This window comes from Perkinsus marinus, assembly GCF_000006405.1.
Source record: "Perkinsus marinus ATCC 50983 genomic scaffold scf_1104296975926, whole genome shotgun sequence".
In the NCBI taxonomy this organism is placed as follows: domain Eukaryota; phylum Perkinsozoa; order Perkinsida; family Perkinsidae; genus Perkinsus; species Perkinsus marinus.
The window spans coordinates 14,410-36,948 of record NW_003200605.1 but is presented as its reverse complement, the minus strand read 5'-3'; the positions used below and the strand labels follow the sequence as shown (position 1 = coordinate 36,948).

General features: G+C 45.3%; 6 protein-coding genes across 6 annotated transcripts; 4 read left to right on the top strand and 2 right to left on the bottom strand.

Annotated features, from left to right (window-relative positions):
* Positions 1 to 6,503: 6,503 nt before the first annotated feature.
* Pmar_PMAR004442 (conserved hypothetical protein) lies at positions 6,504 to 11,119 on the top strand (the record flags this gene model as incomplete). Its single annotated transcript, XM_002764942.1, has 6 exons — positions 6,504 to 7,111; positions 7,544 to 7,671; positions 8,626 to 8,747; positions 9,089 to 9,238; positions 10,210 to 10,318; positions 10,992 to 11,119. The coding sequence occupies 6 exons, from the start codon at positions 6,504 to 6,506 to the stop codon at positions 11,117 to 11,119; spliced, it is 1,245 nt and encodes a 414-aa protein (XP_002764988.1).
* A 2,755-nt stretch (positions 11,120 to 13,874) lies between these two features.
* Positions 13,875 to 14,741, top strand: Pmar_PMAR004441 (beta-tubulin, putative; the record flags this gene model as incomplete). Its single annotated transcript, XM_002764941.1, has 1 exon — positions 13,875 to 14,741. One exon carries the CDS (start codon positions 13,875 to 13,877, stop codon positions 14,739 to 14,741), a length of 867 nt encoding a protein of 288 aa, XP_002764987.1.
* A 29-nt stretch (positions 14,742 to 14,770) lies between these two features.
* Pmar_PMAR004440 (alpha-tubulin, putative) lies at positions 14,771 to 15,223 on the top strand (the record flags this gene model as incomplete). The annotated part of the gene is made up of 1 exon (XM_002764940.1): positions 14,771 to 15,223. One exon carries the CDS (start codon positions 14,771 to 14,773, stop codon positions 15,221 to 15,223), a length of 453 nt encoding a protein of 150 aa, XP_002764986.1.
* A 762-nt stretch (positions 15,224 to 15,985) lies between these two features.
* On the bottom strand, positions 15,986 to 16,609 carry Pmar_PMAR004439 (hypothetical protein; the record flags this gene model as incomplete). The annotated part of the gene is made up of 1 exon (XM_002764939.1): positions 15,986 to 16,609. The coding sequence occupies one exon, from the start codon at positions 16,607 to 16,609 to the stop codon at positions 15,986 to 15,988; it is 624 nt and encodes a 207-aa protein (XP_002764985.1).
* Positions 16,610 to 17,126: 517 nt separating this feature from the next.
* On the bottom strand, positions 17,127 to 17,669 carry Pmar_PMAR004438 (hypothetical protein; the record flags this gene model as incomplete). Its single annotated transcript, XM_002764938.1, has 1 exon — positions 17,127 to 17,669. One exon carries the CDS (start codon positions 17,667 to 17,669, stop codon positions 17,127 to 17,129), a length of 543 nt encoding a protein of 180 aa, XP_002764984.1.
* Positions 17,670 to 19,608: 1,939 nt separating this feature from the next.
* On the top strand, positions 19,609 to 21,060 carry Pmar_PMAR004437 (translation elongation factor EF-1, subunit alpha,, putative). The gene has a single exon (XM_002764937.1). It carries the CDS (start codon positions 19,644 to 19,646, stop codon positions 21,057 to 21,059), a length of 1,416 nt encoding a protein of 471 aa, XP_002764983.1. The 5' UTR covers positions 19,609 to 19,643; the 3' UTR covers position 21,060.
* The last annotated feature ends 1,479 nt before the right edge of the window (positions 21,061 to 22,539 follow it).

Below are 22,539 nucleotides of genomic sequence, written 5' to 3'. Positions count from 1 at the left end.
TACATGGTTGTGGTAGGAGGAACTGCCCGCTCCTGTTGGCCAATCTGTTAGCTGCATTGTATCGATATATGTAAATCGACTCCGTTCATCCATCGTCGGCTACCTTCTTTTGTTCTTGCCCACCTGTGCGGCCGTGCCTGTGCGGAATAGACAATATAAGGCGGAGCCTTATCCGTAGCTAAGCTATGTGTTTTATTGGCACTGGTACGATGGTTAATGGTTCTGGTTCTGGTCCGTGTGATGTTCCTGGTCCCGGACGAGCTTCCTCGGGGACACCCCGGGGAGCCTCAACCGTGAAGACGCCGTCTTCAAGACGGCTTCGTAGACCCGGCCGCTGAAGATGAGAGCCGCTCACTCTCATTGAGAGGGCCGCTCCCGGAGTGCGCGCAGATCCGCGTAGTTCTCGTCTGCAGAGTGCCTCAGAGTGGGATAGAGGCCTTCACGATAGTGTAGAGTAATTTGACTAGGTCGTAAATGGAGGCCAGCACTCGCACACATAGCAACAGCACTGCTGTTACAGCAGATTCGATACGGTCGAGGCAATCGTAAATGTTGATGTCACCATTGTCCACCTTGACGTCAGAGAAGTATCTCATGACTTTCGCATGTGAATTCGGCACACAGTACTGATGTTGAAGGTAGCCAAGTGCTTGTGATAGTGTCAGAACATAGTCGCTCAAGTAGAGGGAGGGATCCATAGTAGTTACCAAGTGGATCTGTAAGTTCCTCTTGACCGACTGGCTAGGACAGTTGGATGGATAGATATTAGATAGTCGAGGGCCCAGTGCTGTTTGTTTCGCTTCACAGCGGATAAGACTCACAAAGTAGTTGATACTCCTGTTATCAGAGTATGCCTTGTACTGTTCGTTGTCGGGGCACTTGATATGGGAAACAGCATTGATGGCCTTCGTTCAACGAAGGCCGAAGGCTTGATACAACGAAGTTCGTTGTATCGGGAGGACCCTGGTTACTTCAACGCGATGATGATGCGTAGAGACGGTCACTCATTACCATCATGGCTTCCAGCCCCTTCACTTGGCGCTCTTCGTGCAGTGCGCAATAAAAGGCGAGTGAGACCGACAGTCGCACGTCGCGGGTTCGGATCCCTCGACATCCGCTTGTAAGTTAACACCAATTACGCAATGTCTGACCTGTGATGGAACATTTTACGGTGTCTACAGCAGCATTCGCTCTGGCAAGAGCATGAAAAGATGAAAAAAACCTTTTTTTGGGTGAAAAAGACGAAATTTCATTGTTTTGAAAATTTCGGCTGCCCGCCGAAATTTTATGAAATTGAAATGTGTGAAATGTGAAATTTCAATCAGAGCTGCGAACCCTGTACCACACACTTATAAATGGGAAGGAGGACCGCTCTTGAATGCTGCCCATGTGCTAGAAGATACTGAGAAAGATAAATCGAGCATTTCAATCCCGTCAGATTGCTGCTGGCCATTCGGCAACTTCAGTAATTGCAGCTACATTGCCCAATGAGCTTTTGCCCGAGGGCTTAGTGTGATAGGTAATGACCTATCACGTCTCAGCCTCACATCAGTTATGAATGTGAGGCTCTAGTCTGGAGGCTCCAGAGCCTGCATGATTGCCTCGCACTCTGTGGAGGTTGCTGATCTCTCGAACTCGACATGCTGGGAGAGCAAAGGAATCGGCCGTGTCAGCCGCAGATCAATAATCGATAATCGGTACATTAGCTATTGTGCGCACACGCCACGCACAACGACCACTAGTAGTGGTCCACTACACACTCCTCCAGGAAGGCATCTACCTCCATTGGAGAGGAGAGCTTGAGTTGTCGCAGTAGGTTCGGCAACTCATCGACTATGGTCGGCCTTCGCACATACCGCCTCCGTCGTGTATAGGTCCGCCGAATGACAGTGTGACGGAGATGCTGCCACGACCATCCAAGCTTCATTGCGGCTCTTTTGGCACTATTCTGTATGACACCATCCGGCAAGGTCCTCAAGAAAGATTCGATGAACGTGCCGGGTACATCACCGTAAGACCTAAACTGTCGGCCTTGACCTCCGCTCACGAAAATGCTGATCCTGGCTTCCAGAGGAAGCCTTCCACGAAGGTGTTCTCACAGGCTTCGAAATGTGCTGTGAGCTCTAGAGCCTCGGTGCATTTAGGAAACTTCAAGCGGGACGGGTCAATCAGATTGACCCGTCCCGATTGACTCAATCAAGAGATTGACTCAATCTCTTTGGGACCCGAGGTGTCTCTCGCCTCATAAGCCACATTCCCCAGCTATAGGCGATATGCAGTCCCCGTCAGCGTTAGATCCACAGTTAGTGGTGATGAAAGTATGCGAGGCCTCGATATCGCTCGACACGGTGCCCCAACTGTGAAACCCGATCTTTATCGACGGCGCATAGGCCATCGAGGTCCCCACATCCACATGTGATTGGGACGGAGGTATAGCATGCAGGACCGCTGAGTCCGAGTCACCTCGTGGCGGGACTGATGCCCTTTTCGATGATGCGTGGCGGGTGGATGCTGGAATTCGCATCCACCTCCTGATCAATCCGATCCGTCAGCTCAGTGAGCTTTTGATGGAAAACAGCTTGAATTTATTGTATCATCATGACAAGTATATTAAGGAAGTACAGTACCAAGTATTATTATTCAGCGTGTAATATACGCCGTAGCGTTAATGCAAGGGCTTGTATTATACAAGCGTATCGACGACTGCTTGTGAGCGTGCTTAGATCCTTCTGAACTCACACTGGACCCACCATGTGATGATCGAAGAGCTACCACTAGTGCGCCCCCTTCCAACGCATCAAACTCATCCGCTTGGTTTCTTTGCAAGTGATTCAGATGCAGGGATTCACGGGCCGCGAACTCCATAAGCTCTTCGAAGGATCTTTCTCATCCGGCACGATGATAGTCTCCCTAACGTTGTCCACCCTCCCCTGGACCCTGCCACGCTTTAGTAGCTCCTTCTGACGAGCTAGCTCTAGAGTCTCCATCGTTTGGCTCTTGTGCCGCCTTCGCCTCCGCAATAGCTGTCACCATGTCTTCACCATCATTGCATTAACTTTGCTGAGCATGAAACTCCACAGTTACGGGCATAGAAATAGAGTCGAGTTAGTGGTTACCACCAACTCAACTCTATATAGATGTTTTGTCCTTATTACTCACCGACTTCTCCTGTATAGATGAGTCGATGTAGTTGATGAGAAGGACCAGATTCGGGCCCGTTGTCTCGGAACCCGGTCGGACCAGCGCAGCGTACTTCCAAATGCTGGCGGATAGCAGGCAACCATTTGATGAGAGGAGTTCATTAAGCCAGTACACCACCAACTCCTGAGCATCGATGCTCTACCTGGTAAACGATGGATTACATACAGACTTTCTGAATCACGTTGGTGTTTGGTATTCTATGGAAGAACTTAACTCGATACGCTCGAGATCATCACAGCACATCTACATGAACACACAATGAGTTATCGTTGCTGATATATCGTCGAATTCGACCAGGAATCGTCTATACCTGTCAACCCTTGAGGCATCTCGCTTCCACTCATACACTTTTCCACGCCCTGAGTTCACTGACACCATAAAACATATCAGTCGAAGTAGAAGAGTCCTTCACGCGATCATATGCTCTCGCTGGTGGCCCTCCGTTAGCATCACCGAAGACCCCTCTCCGGAATTTTGTGAGAAGCCCTGGAGTCGAATATACGGGTTCCAAAACCGTGTAGCGTATCGCTGGCAGCTCCGTATAGTCATTTCGGCTCTTCCTCAAATCCGCGATTTCAACCAAAAATACATCACCGATCTTAACATACAGAATACGATACCGCGCAGCACTTGCGTCATATTCTTTTCCAGGGTCAGCCACAACCTGTTCCCTGGTAAAACTACCTGCGTCGATTTCATATGCTTCGAGAGTCGGGGTAGCTGCGGTATATTTTAATGATATTCGCAGATCTCTCGAGTTGCCAAACCATTCGCCATCAATGGGCGGGTTGCCTTCAGGAACAATCATCTCTGCGAGAGCCTTTTGCGCGCACATACTCTCAAATTCCGAGGAAATTTTTTCTCGTTCCTTCTCGCTACTCATCCAAGAAGTAAACGTACGAATCTGACCTGTACTAACCATAGACTGTGTCGCATAGGAGACGTTAGTGAAACAGGCAGACTGGGAATCTTTCCCCACCGAAACTCGATACTCCTGAGTGCCCCTAGGCCAGCCAGCTACTCGAATAGCCGACGCCTCGGTCACGCTTCTCTCACGGTCATCATCATCATCATCCTCGAAACTCAGGAAGTCGTAGTAGGCATGCTTTATGCCATTCTCGAGCTTGAACGTAACGTGAGGGGCAAGACGGGAAGGGTCGGCCGCGGCTTTCCTATTGACCTCGTGTGGGAATAAGTAATAACGTACTTTCCCAAAAGGTGCAGTAAGGCATCTCGGATGGTGAATTCTTCCATCAACGATATATGATAGATAACCGAACAGGAGTAGTGGTATGAAGAACCGACGAAAGTCTGCTCGTCCGGAGATGATGATCATGAATGTCGCTCCAGAAGGGTTGGATACTCCTAAGAATGAACACTGTTGTTGAGAATACTATCCCATGCTAGCATGTATCAATGAAGAATAATCACACAAATAGAATATGAATGTCATACTATCGAATTTCACTGCTCGACGATATAGTATAGTATATAGTACAGGTGTATATCGAATATACACATGTTCGCATCCGCCTGAAGCATATACGACATCGTTTGACACTCCTACAGTGGAGTTCCCCCTCGTTACGCAACACAATGGTTGTGAATCAGATGGACGAACAATCAAAGGGACGACGAACATGTTAGCGCACGCCCACACAATCGATAAAGTCCTGTGGACGAACATCTCGAATGGACGAACACTGAGTTGGACGAACATTGGCAGAGAAACGCAACAGAAGACGTTCACGCTCAGAAACATCCACACTCATAATAACACACACGAAACTGTGAATAAACTGTATGATTGACACTTCCAGCTTACAGCTCGATATCCATCCGGCCCTGAAGGCGGTTGTTTTTGCCGGGCCTTCCGCGTTTTCGTGGGAATGGCTTCAGTCTCTTCTCCTGCAGACAACGAACCGCATGATCCCGCATTTTTCCTCATCGTAGGTGGCCTTCTCCGGATCGACAGTCGCTCGTTGGAGGGCGTACTCTGTCGCCCACGCCAATGTGAAGAGGCCGCAGTTTGCAGATCCGGGTGTCTGCTGTTGTGTGCGCAAACATACGCACTTTGTACCTTTGCCGAAGATAGCGGTCATCACTTCACGCATAGGTCCAGGAATCGCGTTCATACCCAGTGCGCTATCGAGATATAGCACTAGTCCCTCGTGATTCCTGACAGCGAGGGCAAAATGCTTAGCTCCATAGTCGTATAAGGGTTGGATGATCGAGGGTGCATTGCTGAACCTAGGAGCCTTCGGGATGCCCTCAAGCTGTATTTTCATAACCTCTAATGATGCTGGAGTTATCGGAGGAGACTGCAGCAAACATAAGCACCTAGTACACAGTAGGGCCATCCAGTGACGCTTCCCCGGGCAGTGCGAAGAATGATCGCCTCCAACTTGAGTGGAGCTGTTCTGGCTAGGCTTCAAATCATCACCGTGGCCGAACTCCTGCTCTGCACTACCGTCATCATCATCATCATCTCGTCATCGGAGTTGATGTCGACATCGTCGTTATTGCACTGAGCAGCGTGCTTGACTGCTCCCCTCACGACTCCACGGGCGAGCTTGAACCATTAATGGAGATCAGGTTTGTCAACCGGACGGCCGCAAAGAATTTGCAGCCTGGCGTCAAGCGCAACATATTCAGGCTTTCGATACCATGCATCACCGCGATCATACATGACAGCGTCAGCATATACTCCGCTGATGATCCGCCTTACCGCATCCACCCAGACCCATAGGTGGAGTTACTTCAACTCCAACTAGTGCTGAGCGTCTGTTACACATGACTCTAGTGGAGGCAAGTAGATTTTGTGGCTCTGTTACCTAATTCGGACTTGTATCTTATTTCAGGACTTGAACCGTGATTGAAATGAGACCCGGGCATTAAGAGGAATTTAGGGCGAACCGTTCGCCGCGAACGAGGTTCTTTTTGTGTTTTTTGGGCGTGCGCCAAGTTGTTCGTCCTGTTGAGTGTTCGTGCCAACGATTAGGCACCAACACAATAACAGTAGCGTTAAAGAAGCCTTTAAATGATATGATGAGAACACTACGAACAACGAGAAGGTAGGAGGTACCTTATGGGAACATGAAGATGTGTATGATGATAATACCATCACGTCGAGCAAATGTGCGGACGAGAAGAAGAGGTAGACGCTAAAGCAGAGTAGTTTACGATGAATGTCCACTGAATTTAGGACAGGAAAATTGATCACATCCGTTTCGTTCCATTTTTTCAATTAGCGCGCGCCCAAGCAATCGATTGCTTTTGACGCCATTAAGTTGACCTTATCAATGACCGACTCCATCGACCAACTTCCAGCAGTAGTGGAGCTGAACCGGGAGGACTTCACCACTCATATTGAGGTCCCTGCTATACGAGTGCCGGCTAGGGAGGTGCAGAAGTGGACCAAGGACCCAGAAGTGGCTAAGTGCCTACTACGACTACCTCAAATTCGACCCGTTCAATCTGACAAGGACGACCCGAAAAATAATAAAATTATTTGCTTCAAAGCTGATGCTGACTTGCCGAAAAAAGTGCGAAATTTCGGCGTAATTTCTCACGAAATTGTCCGAGGATATGCGCAGATGAGCACCGAGGAAATCCTGAGGAAAGTACTGCCAGCCAATTTGGAAGTGCCTTCATCATTCGAGAGCATCGGCCACATCGCTCACTTCAACCTCAAGGATTCACATTTACCTTATAAGAAGATTATCGGTGAAGTTATACTCGATAAAAATCCTGCTATTAAATTGGTTGTTACAAAAGTGGCAAATTTGCATAACGAGTTCAGAACAATGGAGTTAGAAGTGATGGCATGTGCTGATGGATGCGATCCGACCGACTTCATCACAACTGTTAAGGAAAACGGCATGCAATTCAAAATGGACTTTTCAAAAGTGTAATAATATTCGGGTAGAAATATACTCGACTATATATAAAATATTTTTTTCTTCGCATGTAGCATCAGTTCATTCACGGGGGAGACACTACCTAGTATAGGAGTATAGCGGTGAACTCTACTAAGCTTCGAAATGAGCGGTCAAGCCCTCGTGAATGTATGAAAACTAATTCACGTGTATAGACTCGAAGCCCTGATATATATGTATATATTTTAAAAGATATTTTTTATATTTATATTTTTTAAGATATTTTTGTCATCGTCTTTGAGTGGATCCGATCTAACTCGTTCTCTATCTTTTACCATTACATGCTCAACTACTCGTGTTGATGCCAATAGGAAACTTCTGCGGAAATTTTGGTAAATTTTTGTCGGTTTTTCTGTCAAGTTCAGCTGAGGAAAACGATTGCATATATATTCTAACACTGGTAGGTATTGGAATTCGCGACTGTCTACTATGCGACAAGGCTTATTAGAAGACCTCAACTCTTCGAACTCAGTTGTGGTGGACATGTGCTGTGGCATCGGGGCGTTTGTTATTATGGCTGCTAAAAAAATCGGTAATAGTAGTAGGAAGAGGGTTTTTTATATTCACTTTTCTAGGATGAAAAGTAAATACTAATCTCATTAGTATAATAAACGTGAATATAAAAAATATCATTAAAAAATATTCATTTTTTCCGGAAAAAAATATACGAAAAAACTAAATATATCAAATAATCCCAAACCTAGATGTATTTCCGCCGAATTTATATTCATTTTTTAGAGTGTGAAGTATATGCTAGTGATCTCAATATGATTGGTATAATAAATATGAATATGAAAAATATACAGTTTTCCCGGAAAAATACGAAAAACATAAGTATATCAAATAATCCCGAACCTAGATGTATTTTCGCCGAACTTATATTCATTTTTTAGAATGCTAAGTTTATGCTAGTGATCTCAATATGATTGGTATAATAAATATGAATATGAAAAATATACAGTTTTTTTCTCGGAAGAAAATATGTACCAGATGAATAAATATATTGAGTAATCTCGAATTATATCCACTTTTTTGAATGTCAAGTTTATGCTTATGGTCTCATTCTCATTAGTATGATGAATATCAATATGAAAAATATCTATAAAAAATATATACAGAATTTTCCGGAAAATTTATACAAAATAAAAAAATATATAAAGTAATCCCGAGACTAGACGTACTCCCGCTCAATTGAGTTCCTTTTCGTAGTGTGTAAAGTATATGCAAATGGTCTGAATCGTACTATTACAAGAAATATAGATAAGAAAAATATATTAAAAATAAAAAACATCGTACCAAGATGTATATCTGTCCAACTTGTATTCGCCTTTTAGCGTGTAGAGTTTATGCAAATTATCTCGCTCTTATTAGTATGATAAATATCTCAGAATTAACTCTATAAAATTTGCTAGTGAGTCGCTTTTTTTATGAAATTTTTTTGAAAAAAATATGAAATGAATCGCCCAAATTATATTCGCTTTTTTAGGGTGTAAAGTTTATGCTAATGATCTCAATCCTGAATCTACCAAATGGTGTTTGGAAAATGCCAAGTTGAATAAAGTACCATCGGGACTGATGACCATATCTACAGAGGACGGCAGAGAATTCGTAATATGGGGTTCCTATAATACTTTCCCATAATGGGAAAGCTTGTTGTTATTCGTATTTCGCACGGAATGCGAAATACAGCTTGCAGTGACTTCGACGAAATTAAGTTTTCATTTTCAAAAATTTTCAGATACTACGGATCATCGACTGGTTTATGATTGTGAAAAAAAACGTTTTTTTTTCGGGAAAATTTCAAAAATAAATGTTTTTCGTGAAAAATTAGGAATTTTTGGCTGTAACAATACTAGACTTGATATAAAGCATTGTTTTCATTATTGATTTTTGAAAATTACGCAGGAAAAAATACACTCACTACTCGATAGTTGTTTTTGTTTTTGTAGGTTAAAAGGCTCGTGAGTGAGGGTGTATTCGACGAGAAAAAGGATTTCCACTTCTACATGAATTTACCATCGATCGCTATTACATTCTTAGATGTATTTGTTGGGCTTTTCAGAGGACATGAGGAGGCTGCTGAGAAAGCTAGACTACTGGTAATTCTGGTTTCGAAATATGATATTATGATTATATCAATCAATACAATGGAGTTTCACCACCCGTTTTACGTGTAGTCTCGGCGATATTCGCGGTGATATGCAGTAGTCGTGAAATATTTTTTTCACTAGTGTTTTTTTCATATCATTAGGGTGAAAGTAATGATTCATCTCTTGGGTAGAAGTGGAATAGGTTTTCAATTTTTATATCATCTGAAGTAGTCTGGTAAAATATGTACATTATATTCAACGAGGAAAATTTCCGATAGTTTTCATGCAGTTCTACGCGAATTCGTATGGTGAGTAAATGTCTGAGCTCAGCTGAGTGAAACGAACATGTATTTCTCCGACACGGCTTTGTAAATGTCCGAAATGTTCGGGGATGAATTTGAAATAAAAAGATCCTCATTGCGTGGTTTTAGATCTGTAAACTCGTAGTAGCTCTGAAGTGTGGGAATATTATATTTCGAAGTTATGGTGACTGAATTTAGGAGTTTATATACAAATTATGGTAAAAATGTGGAGAAACTAACAAGAATTTTTTAAAAAAATTTCCACCACCACGCGGAGTTGATCTGCTGCTCAGTTTCTGTCAATGTGAAGAGGTTAGGATGCTTAACAGTGTGGGAATATATGCGCATGGTCAACTACTTGTGTAGGTGACATCTGTGGAAATTTCGAGGAAATTTTCATTGTTTTGTATACACTTAGCCTGAACTCACATGTAAACTCTTATAATCAGCGAGTAAGCTGATTACAAATGCTGAGTACAAATGTTGTTGAAAAGAGGGTATAAAATATATATAAGATCATATAAGAAAGCGCTTAATATTTTAGCAGTAATTTATATTTTTCCTCAAAAAATTTTTAGGAGAATTTTACAGGTAGGCTTTTCGTTGAATTTCAACTGAAATTGTATATATAATAGTAAACGATAAAAATGCAATTATATATCTCAACACTGATTTCAGGTTCACTGTCATTGTTTCGCCCGAGAAGAGCCACCCAATGAGGAGTTATACGCTGCAGCTGACAAAGCGATGGAAAATAAGGAGGGTTGGAAAATTGATAGAAAATTGGGTAAGGGGGAATAGCGATTGGAGTGGTATTGCAGACTACACTACGTGTGAATTTGGTATGTAAGGAATCTACACGGTTCGCGTGGGTGATTATTTCGCTCGCCATGATATTTTAGTAACCGTTCCGAACATGACCGTTTCGACTCAACATGTGATGAATAATGATAATAACTATACCCTATTGAAGTTTCAGCTCAAAACTCTTATTTGTAAACGAGAAACACAGATTTTTTGAATTTTCCTGAGAAAAAAATACGCTCCTTAGATGCGTGTTTCTTGGAAAGACAGGTTCAAATCGCTATCACAGTTCTAACGGGTACTTAGTTGTCGCAACATATGTTCATAGTCATTGTTACATTGTATATGCGATATAGTTTGACATTGATTCTTGGAAAATAACACACATTTGCATATCGAATTGGCATGCATTGTATGTAGCAGTGTCGGGATATATGTTTGCTTTCCTCAGCTGAGCTCAGGAGTTTCTAGCTCACTAGTTGTACCGATTAGTTTGGAAGTGTATGAAAATGATGATGATGAATTTTATAAACACGTGGTGAGTTTTATCACTAGTTTTACGAATCACACAGAAATGTACAGAAATCAAAAAGAATGGCCTCGTTTTTTTTATGTTGTCATCAACATATGAAAATTTTGATTTTAATGTTGTTTAGTTTCTATTAATGAAGTTCGCGATGTAGCCCCCAACAAGAGGATGTACTGTTTTGAATTCGCAGTGCCCAAGGAGATACTTATGGCGAGTAAACCAGAGGAAGAACCTGCTAGTAAAAAACAGAAATGAAAACGTACTGTGTTTCTCGTATGAAGTGTTGTTGTTGTTGTTGTGTTGTGAAGTAGTAGTAGATAGTAGACAGTCTCTACCTTGGATTGAAAGGACGTTGATCAGAGTGTGGTATGGTCAAATGAAGTTGAACGCAACACAGACTGAACATTACTGGAGGACATAGATTGAGAGGAAATTAAGAAAATACAAGTTGTATATATTATTAGTGAATAATGATGGCAATGTTCCTAGCGAAACGCTAGGGGACAAAAATCCTTTGTGTATGCGTACAATACAAAGGAAAACTGCTTCGCTCAACGCCACGGAACAACTGTCCCAATCACTGCCGGGATCGGCTCCGGATACCGGTCTCGAGCCTATTGGCAACCTATTATGTGTTCTGGCATAAACGAGCTAGTGGCACACTGGCAAAGTGTGTCATCATGTTTCGACTACTCTCCACTAATGAGAACTCAAGAGATTCATCCGGTCGGTTCTGCTGTCCTTTACGTTGAATAAATTACACTTATTGTATGCATTTATGAGATCGCACGATATGTGAATACTTATGATGATGTATTATAACGGAGTTTCACCCGTTTTACGCGAAATTCGCTGCTCATATGCGTTTTTCGCGAAGTGAAATGTGTTTCTCACTAGTGGTTTTCACATCACGGGTGAAACTCCGATAAAGTTGAAATAGATAATAGTCATAACCATATATATAATACTCATGTTTAACATGAAATATTAAATAGTGGTCCTAATTATATATTTATAATCGAGACGCGCCAGATATGAGTGGCTATGGTTCGAGTATCTATCAAAAGCTTTGGTCATTATTATTACTCTTATACGGTTACTGAGCATAGCAGACGGAGCGAAGTCGTTGCTGTATGCATTGTTGATCTTGTTGTGAATGTATAAGTCGTAGAACTCAATGCAGAGTAGGTTGAGGTGCAGCAGTATACAAAACGTCAATGTGGGCCTTATGTTCGCTATGTGCTTACGCACACATCTATACTAAATTGAGCAAGGTATGCGACTAGATTTGGTAGAACAGTGTGGTCTTGCAGTTCTCTAGTATTTGATATTAGCTATAGTATGCATGCCCAAGGTGCAGCTCATCATATCTTTGGTAGTTTTCCCCATTGTCATCCTCGACTGTGTTACTTAGTAAGCAGTCGTTGTTGAGTTTAGTGTGAGATTGACCAGGAGCAACAGAGTCGGGTTCGGCGATGGTGTAGCAACGGTGCCACCGTATCAAGTTCAACTAGAGAATGTTCATCCGAGATGTTTTAGAGTTTTGTATAAATTGATTCGTACGGAAATTGCATATTGCAGTATTTTGTATATAATAGATTTGCTTTCGAACTTGCCTCTACGAAGGACGCCTATCGTGTTTGCACGCATGCACATCACTAGAGTTTTCTGGAGCCAGGGGGTATATCCTCTCGACATGATGGTCTAGTCGGACCGGCCGTTCAAAAACTTGGCAACTCTGAAATCTTTCTTGAAAATCGATTCCGACTTCGCGTTCAACAGACACGATTTAGAAATGTCAGAAACGGTTCTTGGAACATGACTTGTCAAAATCTATGATTCCTGAATCTATTCCGGAACTCACAATCGATTTGATAAACAACCCTGAGAGATTCATTCATCTCTTTCCACGCCGTAGAGACATTCACACTTTTGAGTCTCGCTCGCCGTAGGAAGAATCATCTGACGAAACGGTTGGGTTTTCACTAGTAGGTTGTAGTAGATGATGTCCAAACTCTATAAGATGTTTGGTATCGGTGTTTTGATGTCGTATTCGCATATGTCTACTACGAATCATTAACTCTGCACTGAGATCGGTTGTAATCATGTGTAACCACTCGCTGTACTGGTCTGGTGGTGGTGATCTACCTTTCGTTAGGTCGTCCAAGGTTGAGGTCTTTCACCTCTTGGTGTTGCCCTCAAGTCCCTACTGCTGTCGCTGAGCCTTACAACTACGGTACTCTGCGTCGTCCACTCTTTCCTATTGGGTCCATCGACGTTACCTGTGAGAAATACAACAGAGCTATCTACGACTGGGGAGAGTGCTGACTGGCACCAAAATAGACTTTATCATCACTAGTGACTACGGCTTAGATGAGGCCCTGCTAGGTGTGGCGTACTATCGTATGTGCTGTATGCTGAGGCTTAATCTGTTGGTTCGGGTTACAAGCCTTTGTCGATGAGGGTTAGATGCGACACGGTGCACGGCAAGTACATGGCTTGTTGTCTAGTGTAGCCGTCGTGGAATATTTCAACATTGCTGTTGCTACTATTGAAACCTAGAGGACCGCCTGACTTTACTGATCCTTGATAGTTTTGTTACTCATTTTCAGCCTCCTGTGTCGGTCCTTGAGCGGCATTTGCTTCTCTATGTATGCAGTTTGTACGGTATGTAAGTCGTCACTCTGCCATTGTGAATGTCTTTTCTCGAATCTTTCTAGATTCAATCTGATATGCTACGAGCGTGACCTTGTGCATCGTTGAGATAATAGCGATGACTTGGCTGCTATGTAAGGGGGTTTCGGTGAAGTCATCATCGCGAATGCCTTCACCGAGAAGAAGGTTAGTGCAGCGCTGAATTGTGGATATCTCGCGTTATTTGTTTACTAGTTACCAGGGTATAAGTTTCATACGATAATCGGCGTCGTTGCTTTTTTTCTCAATTTGTGGTGGAGGAAGTGAGTCATTGTTGTTTTGTCAGCAGCAATCCTTTCTCGCCTCGGTTCTCAACATGCGCGAGCTCGTCCACGTTCAGGCTGGTCAGTGTGGCAATCAGATCGGCGCCAAGTTCTGGGAAGTCATCTCCGACGAGCATGGCATCGACCCTACGGGTACCTACCACGGTGATTCTGACCTCCAGCTTGAGCGCATCAACGTCTATTATAACGAGGCTACTGGCGGGCGATATGTGCCTCGCGCTGTCCTTATGGATCTTGAGCCAGGCACTATGGATTCTGTCCGAGCCGGCCCCTTTGGGCAATTATTTCGCCCTGATAATTTCGTATTTGGTCAGAGTGGCGCTGGCAATAACTGGGCTAAAGGCCACTACACTGAGGGCGCTGAGTTGATCGATTCTGTTCTCGATGTTGTGAGGAAGGAAGCGGAGGGTTGTGATTGCTTGCAAGGCTTCCAGATATGTCACTCGATGGGAGGTGGCACTGGTTCCGGCATGGGCACTTTGCTGATCTCCAAGATCCGTGAGGAATATCCTGACCGCATTATGGAGACATTTTCAGTGTTCCCCTCCCCTAAAGTGTCCGACACCGTTGTCGAGCCTTACAACGCCACTTTATCGGTCCATCAATTGGTCGAGAATGCTGATGAAGTTATGGTTATGGACAACGAGGCGTTGTACGATATTTGCTTCCGTACTCTGAAGCTCACTACGCCGACTTATGGTGATCTCAACCATTTAGTGTCCGCTGCTATGTCGGGCGTTACTACTTGTCTGCGCTTCCCGGGTCAGCTCAACGCTGATCTGCGCAAACTAGCTGTGAATATGATTCCCTTTCCTCGTTTGCACTTTTTTATGACTGGTTTTGCCCCCCTCACCTCGAGGGGCTCTCAGCAGTATCGAGCTTTGACCGTCCTGAGTTGACGCAGCAAATGTTTGATGCGAAAAATATGATGTGTGCCTCCGACCCTCGTCATGGTCGTTACCTAACTGCAAGCGCGTTATTCCGCGGCAGGATGTCAACGAAGGAGGTCGACGAGCAAATGCTCAACGTTCAGAACAAGAATTCGAGTTACTTTGTCGAGTGGATTCCCAACAACATCAAGAGTGGCGTCTGCGATATCCCTCCTAAGGGCCTCAAGATGGCTGTGACATTCTTGGGGAACTCGACGGCTATTCAGGAAATGTTCAAGCGCGTTGCTGAGCAGTTCACTGCGATGTTTCGGAGGAAGGCGTTCCTCCACTGGTATACGGGTGAGGGTATGGACGAGATGGAGTTCACTGAGGCCGAGTCTAATATGAACGATTTGGTTTCGGAGTATCAACAGTATCAGGATGCCACTGCTGAGGAGGAGGGAGAGTTTGATGAGGAGGAGGGGGAGTACGACATGGAGCCGATGTATTGAGGATGGCGACGAATTCATGCGTGAATTTATTTTTGGTGTTTGCTCCTATCACTTTGCTCGGTCAGTGATAAGCCGGTATTTGAACCATTTTTGGATATCGCTATAAAGGCAATTGCTCTCTGATTAAGTATTAGTGATGGGGTAGACAGTACTCGTAGTGGTGAAAGTAATATTACGACCGTTGTTGAGTTTTGTAGTTGACCGGTTTATGACTACGTAAGCAACCTGATCCCAGACAACTATCACGAACACTTTACGACAGTGTGGTACAATATGCACATTGTCAACCACATGTGTTGGTGTCAAAGTAAAATTCTGAGGAAATTTTGGAAAATATTCAACAACTTTTATACCTTCTACTCGGATTCATATATGCACTTTTATAATTTGTGAGGAAACTGCTAAGCGCCGTTGAGGAAACCAAACGCATATCTACCCACACTTCTTTTCGAAGGCGTATAATAGGGAATTTAGGAGGGGCTCTTCCATTCGTAATAGAAATTCAATCGCGTGTGGAGAAGAAAAGTTCACCTCTCCTTCGTTATCTCTCCTCTTGACACTATTCGTGAGTCCCTGATAACACTGAGACTTTCGTCAATCACATTGTACAGTTCGCGCGATCTAGTCCAACGTAAACGTGTCGTAATATTGTATCATTATACTGCCTACTCCTTTTGGCAGAGTGCAAAAGATTCGTTTGATGCCCTTTGATCGAGCGAACGCAAAACCAGCACTGTTGACAACAAGTCGTTACATGTATCATTACAATTCTTCACTGAAAGGCAATAATTCCTGTGGCTCGTCCTTCGTCTTCAAGACATAGTGCAACATATCATTGCTGTCATACCGCTCCTTCGCCGCTTCATCCATCACCACTGGTAGATGCACCACTTCACCATCTTCCAAAGTGAGCTTGTCCCCCAGTAACGTCAATATGCCTCCTGAAGTCTTCGGTACAAAAACATGGGCACTGCCCCCGTGATCATCGAAAACCACTCGAATTCTGTTCTTTTCATGAGCATGCGCAGCAGCTGTTTCAATGGCCTTCTGATGGCGACTCGATACCACACGATCGTCTACTTTGGCGCCCTCTCTTGGTACGGTTATTGTCAGCTTCCCAGAAGTCTTATCGAACTCCACGCGAGTCTTATTCAAGTTACAGTCGCCTCCCAGCGTATAAAAGCGTTGCATAAGACGACTGACACCATCGTGTTGTGTGCTAGCCCGAATGACCAAGCCGTGGGCGTATCTTTTCACAGAGACTTTCGAACCATAGCCGTCCTCATTCGGATGGTTATACGCCGGCACTTCGCCGTTTATAACGACCGACTGGTTGGTGACACGCATGTGGAATCCGCCAGAATGACCGATGGAAGCGGACGACATTTGCGACAAGATTGTGTGAAACGCCGTGGGTAACATGACATGCGTACGCAGGAGCAGTCGTGGGTGTTGTTGCATTGAGAGCCCTGGAAGGTCTAGTGGCATTAGACCGTGAAGGGCGCCAGCAGAGTGGATGAGGTCGTCTAATGGGGAGGAGATGTGGCCGAGGTGTGGTATGAAGTCCTCATTGGAGACATCGGCAGGCTTGGAGAGCACTCTAGCCTCTTCTGACGCACTGCTGAGAACGACGGCGACCGCATATAAAGGAGCGAGCCGCCAGCACATAGTAAAACCTCGAATTGGGGAGTCCATCAATATTGACAACACGATAACAACAGATCCAGAAAAGCCAATGTTGGTCATGGTTTGCCACAGAGAGGATGAGGACGGTCGAATATACATTCTTTCTTCTTAAGATGAGCTACTCCATAGCATTTTCTCTGTGGTCCACGATGTTGGTAGTAGCAACGAGAACTCGAGAACGGCGTCATCTGTTTACGATTGACCCTCTCTCGGAAGCTCAATCAGCTACCACGGTTTGATAGTCGGCGAGATGCCATCCTGACGGTCGTTTGCACTGAGTGAAGACATTCTTTCCACCATCACACAAGTCGATCTGAAAATATCTATCATGCAAACAGAGGCGTTTGACGTTCAGGACCGGGTCCTGCAATCGCGGTTGGGGTCTTTGCCTTTCCAACTCGTAGTTCGCCATGACTTCATCTGCGAGTGGCCGTATGAGCTCATCAGGAAGGACTACACCACCCTCGTGGTTTCGAGGGAACTGACGCATATCCGTACCTAGAATTATGTCACGCGCCACGAAATTGTCATCAATGAACATACAGAAGTACCCCACTCTGGAGTGTCGGGCCATAGCAAGGAAGTCAGGGTTGAAAGGATGATTAGTGGTAGCGAAGTCCACGAGTTGAGTCCCCGGACGCATGTAAACGACATTCGCCAAACCCGACCCGAACGGGCCAATTATGATATCAGTTTCCTGCAGCTTAACCTGCGACGGTCCTTGAGACCCTCTGCCGGCCTCAATTTTCTTACCATCCATTCACGTATAGTAAATCGACCGAAAGTCTCCGGCCAAATCATGGTGATAGTCGCGCCTAGATTTTCCAAGGCTTGGGCCAAAGCGGAAATACTGCGTCGATCGATATGACGGTCACGCACGGTGGTCTCTCTGGTCTCAGAGGAAAGGCGATGATCACTATGGAGCTGATGGACTCACCGAGTCGTCCACAGTATCCTGGGTCGTTTTGGAAGGTCCCATTCAGGAAGGGGCGCGTCGAAGTCGATCGCCAGTCTTTCATGGTTAACCAGAGGGTAGACCACCGGTGGCTATCACCAAGGACCCAGGTTCGATCCCCGGCACCGGCACTAACACTCTCCCTACCTCCTCCTGAACGCGTCCTTCCGTCGGCTTCCAATAGGACTTTAGCTTGAGCGAGACAAAGACTTGGTGTTGATACGCGGAGACTATCCCTCTCCAGAAGAGATCATTTCCCCATGGTGCTACGTTGTTGTAGTAAATACACCTGTCGAGACAACCAGAGGAAGAGTTTTGATTGGCTCGATAGGGATGGAGATGCGCCTTCGTTACTTTGAGCTGTCCTGTGGCCAGACGAGCTGAGTGCCGATGCAGACGCCTCCTTGGGAAGGGACGACCTCCGAATATTTACGAATACGAGGGAACTGATAGTGTATGAGATAGACCGTCACGCGCCATGAAATTGATACCAGAGCTCCCAAGAGATCGTATATTTTGATGGTCTTCCCTCGGTGAAAAGGCCAGTCCTTCAGCCAGAGCTCATTGGGATGGTTCGAGCGGTTGAGACCCGAGAGGAGGAAGTCGGCGAAGAGTGGTATGAGGAAGTTGTTATGGACCTCCAGTGCGCCGCCATAGTCAGTTTGAAACGCTTCATCAACCCACATGGAAGGTGTTGTCGGGATATGCCACACTGGAGATTTGAATGTTCCTGTCGAGGATCCGATCGGTGCAGGTGGCTGTCGGTTGGGAGGGGAAGGTCTCGTTGGGTCGGAAGTCCAGTACCAACTAGAGAGGGACGACGATTTGAGCGATTAATGGTATGACTAGACCTTCCCCCAAGGCCTCCAAGGAGGCGTCTTAGTGATCTCCCATCGACAGTGAGGTTTCAACCAAGCCTTTAGCCTCCGTCCAAGCCTACAGGAAGACGCTACCGTTCCTCGAGCAGTGTCGTCGTACGGGCTTTCCATGGGAGATGCCGAAAATGGTCATTTTAGTATGCCCTTTGGACGTAGTCGTCAAGGCTACGTTCGATAGACTCACGAGTTGATCGTCGAAGTATCTGTTCCAAGGGACTGCTGGGGTACTGATGAGATGATGAGTCTTACGGACGACAAGTGAACATCACTGCAGTGATGCCTCGTGCTTTGGCCTCCGCCCAGTCACTTCGTTGTCTTGAGCTATCAGTAGTAGATTTGCAATAACTGATAACAACCACGCTTTCTATCCGAAAGGTATGGGGTTCAATCCTAAGAACTGTCGATTGGATCTCACTCGTCTTCATCGTGAGCTGGCGGCCACCCCTTTATTGCTATCGCCTCCTTTCCAATACTCTCCTTCTCCCCAGGTCGCCCATGAGGATACTTTTCGGCATCTCCATAAACCGGAAAGTCACCATTCAAGCCTCGAGTCTTCCCAACAACCACAATGCCCCTTTCCTCGAAAGAACCGCCTTGTATGCTCAGAATCCCCAACGCTGACAATACCAACAACAACCCGAGGAGGACCACCAAGCCTCTGCCAGGCCCTCCATGCCTTCTCTCAGGCGGAGACTCGCTCTCGCCTACGTCTACCTCAGGGTTGTGGCGTCTGCTGATTGCCATTGCCTTCTTCACCATAATGGTGACACCATCCCCAGAAAATGCGCTGATTATCGATCACATTTGTAAATCTCGCTCGCCCATAGCTTTTGACATAAATTCATGACGTGGCTGAAACTCGTCAACGCGTTCATTACCACCGTTTAATTGGTTTAACACAATGGCTGCTGCTCCTGGAGAGAAGACTCATATGTCGATCGTGATCTGTGGTCATGTCGATTCAGGCAAGTCCACCACTACTGGCCGTCTGCTGTTCGAGCTTGGTGGTGTTTCCGATCGAGAGATAGAGAAACTGAAGGCAGAGGCTGACCGCCTCGGCAAGTCTTCATTCGCCTTCGCTTTCTACATGGACCGCCAGAAGGAGGAACGTGAGAGAGGTGTCACTATTGCTTGCACTACTAAGGAGTTCTTTACTGATTCGTGGCACTACACTGTTATTGATGCTCCTGGTCATAGAGATTTTATCAAGAACATGATTACCGGTGCCTCCCAGGCCGATGTGGCTCTCCTCATGGTCCCTGCTGATGGTAACTTTGGTACCTCTATCGCCAAGGGCAACCACAAGGCTGGTGAAATCCAAGGTCAGACTCGTCAGCATGCTCGTCTGATCAACTTGCTCGGTGTTAAGCAGCTCGTGGTTGGTGTCAACAAGATGGACTCTGACGTTGCCGGTTATAAGAAGGATCGTTACGAGGAGATCCGTGATGAGATGAAGAACATGCTCGGCCGTGTTGGTTGGAAGAAGGACTTCATCGAGAAGTGTGTCCCAGTGATTCCAATCTCTGGATGGATTGGCGATAACCTCATCAAGAAGTCTGCTAAGATGGACTGGTGGAAGGGTGTTGATGTTGTACGTGACCCCGCCTCGAAGGACGTCATTCACATCGACACTCTTTATGACGCTCTTGAGAAGTTCGCTACTGTGCCCAAGCGCGTTACTGATGCTCCTATGAGGATGCCCGTGTCTGGTATTTACAAGATCAAGGGTGTTGGTGATGTCATCACTGGTCGTATCGAACAAGGGATTGTCAAGCCCAACGAGGATGTTATCTTTTTGCCCACTCACACGCCTGCCACTCCCTGCTCTGGGAAGGTCTTTACCATCGAGATGCACCATAAGCGTCACGAGCGAGCTCTCCCTGGTGATAATGTCGGTCTCAATGTTAAGGGTCTGATCAAGGAGAACATGCCACGTGCTGGTGATGTCATGATCTACAAGAAAGATACCTCGTTGAAGCACGTCCAGTCCTTCACCGCTCAGATTCAGGTCTTGGACGTCCCTGGTGAAATCAAGGTTGGGTATTCTCCTATTGCTTTCGTCCGTACTGGCCGTTCCGCTTGTAAGCTCGCTAAGATCAACTGGAAGGTTGGTAAGGAAACTGGTGGTAAGAAAATGGAAGATCCCCACTCTCTTAAGTCCAACGAGATGGCTGAAGTCGTTTTCGAGCCCATCCAGCCGCTTGTGGTTGATTCCTACAAGAACTGTGAGGGTCTCTCTCGTGTAGCTCTGATGGAGGGTAACGGTGTTGCAATGCTCGGCAAGTGCACCTCGACCGTCGCTAAGGTGGTGAAGTAGTTATTAGAAGCTATCTGGTCTTCATGGCCGTAAAAGGTTTTTTTCAATTTCGAGTTGGACGGGGGGGATTTTGTTAGTTTCCGACTCCTCGTGTTGAGTTATCGGGAGTGTGAGGTGCGTCCACTGATGTGATGACATGGGCATATCAGAGATGACGTGTTGTTGCGGATGAACCCCCGCAAGCCTCGTCATTGTTAGTGAAGTTATTGCCATTAAAAGTCTGATCAGTAAAAGCGATGAAATGATGACCCCGAGCGCGCGTGACCTGAGTCTCTAATAAGAGATTGTCTGAAGACTGCTCTCTTTATCTGATCATTATAGTGAATCTATGAAGGACTGATCGGACTAGTGTGTTATGGAAACGTAGTGATTATGTTGTAGGACTATATCAATGATCAGCTGTCGTAACCATACGCTGCATGAGGCACTATTTTTGTATCAAACTCACACTGTGACTCGAGTCCAACAATTGTGTAGCGTTTGGAAGGGCCGTGAGCATGATACCAGACAGTCATAGGAGGACAGGGAGGGTCATATTGAAAAGGCAGTTGAGTTAGTTAGTCTGCCGATAAGCCTGTGATGAGCCATTGATGCATCCTGTGCACAGAGGAAGCTACTAGATTCAAGCTACTGCAGATACTCGATCGATATCGACGATTAAAGTAAGGTGCTAGATGTCTGGAGATGGCCAGACTTTGGCTCATCCTATGCGCCCGTCCCAGCTCAGTCCATCGATGTGGATGTAGCAGAGTTTGTCTTCCAAAGGTAAGCCCGCAGCAGAGATATTTGGGTTGTATTCGTTGTTAGACATTTCTAGTAGATGGGAGTGTGGGTCCATCCACAGCGACCATCGCCTTCTGGTCGGATTTGTATGGTAGATCATCGTCAGCTGCCTATGGCTGTTATGGACAGTCTGTAACCTATGGACCACGCCAGTTCTGCTTCTGTGTGCAACGCAATCTGCCTTGCCCTAGCAATCTTGGCTTGTCAGCTACATCCTCTACGTTATTGGTAATTTCACTTCCTTAGTAGTAGAGTACGTTTCTCCTTAGAAAAAGGCCGGGGCGAGCGAGCAAGAATTTTTCCCTAGAAAAGTAACTTTCTCCTCAGAAAAGTGATTTAAATTGACCTTCTCCTGACAACAGTCTACGGTGCTCCTCCTTTTTCTGCTGGCCTGGTCACAGTTGATAAACGTTTTCCCTACGCCTCGTATCGTCTACCATGTCAAACGTGTATAATGTAATTTCCATTCGAGAAAGAATTTGGCGTTTCCTGTTAGACCTGGGAATGACGAGCAGTGTTAGAGCAATCTTGGTATCAAATATTGTCGTATACATTTTTTCTCTGTTACTGGTCTCGTGTCGTTATGGATAATGTCGTGTAAAAATATTCATCGAGATTAAATATTTTTATTTTATCTGTTAGTATTAGTTGGTCTATTAGGTTAAAATGTATATTATAAAATGATGATACATTGGTT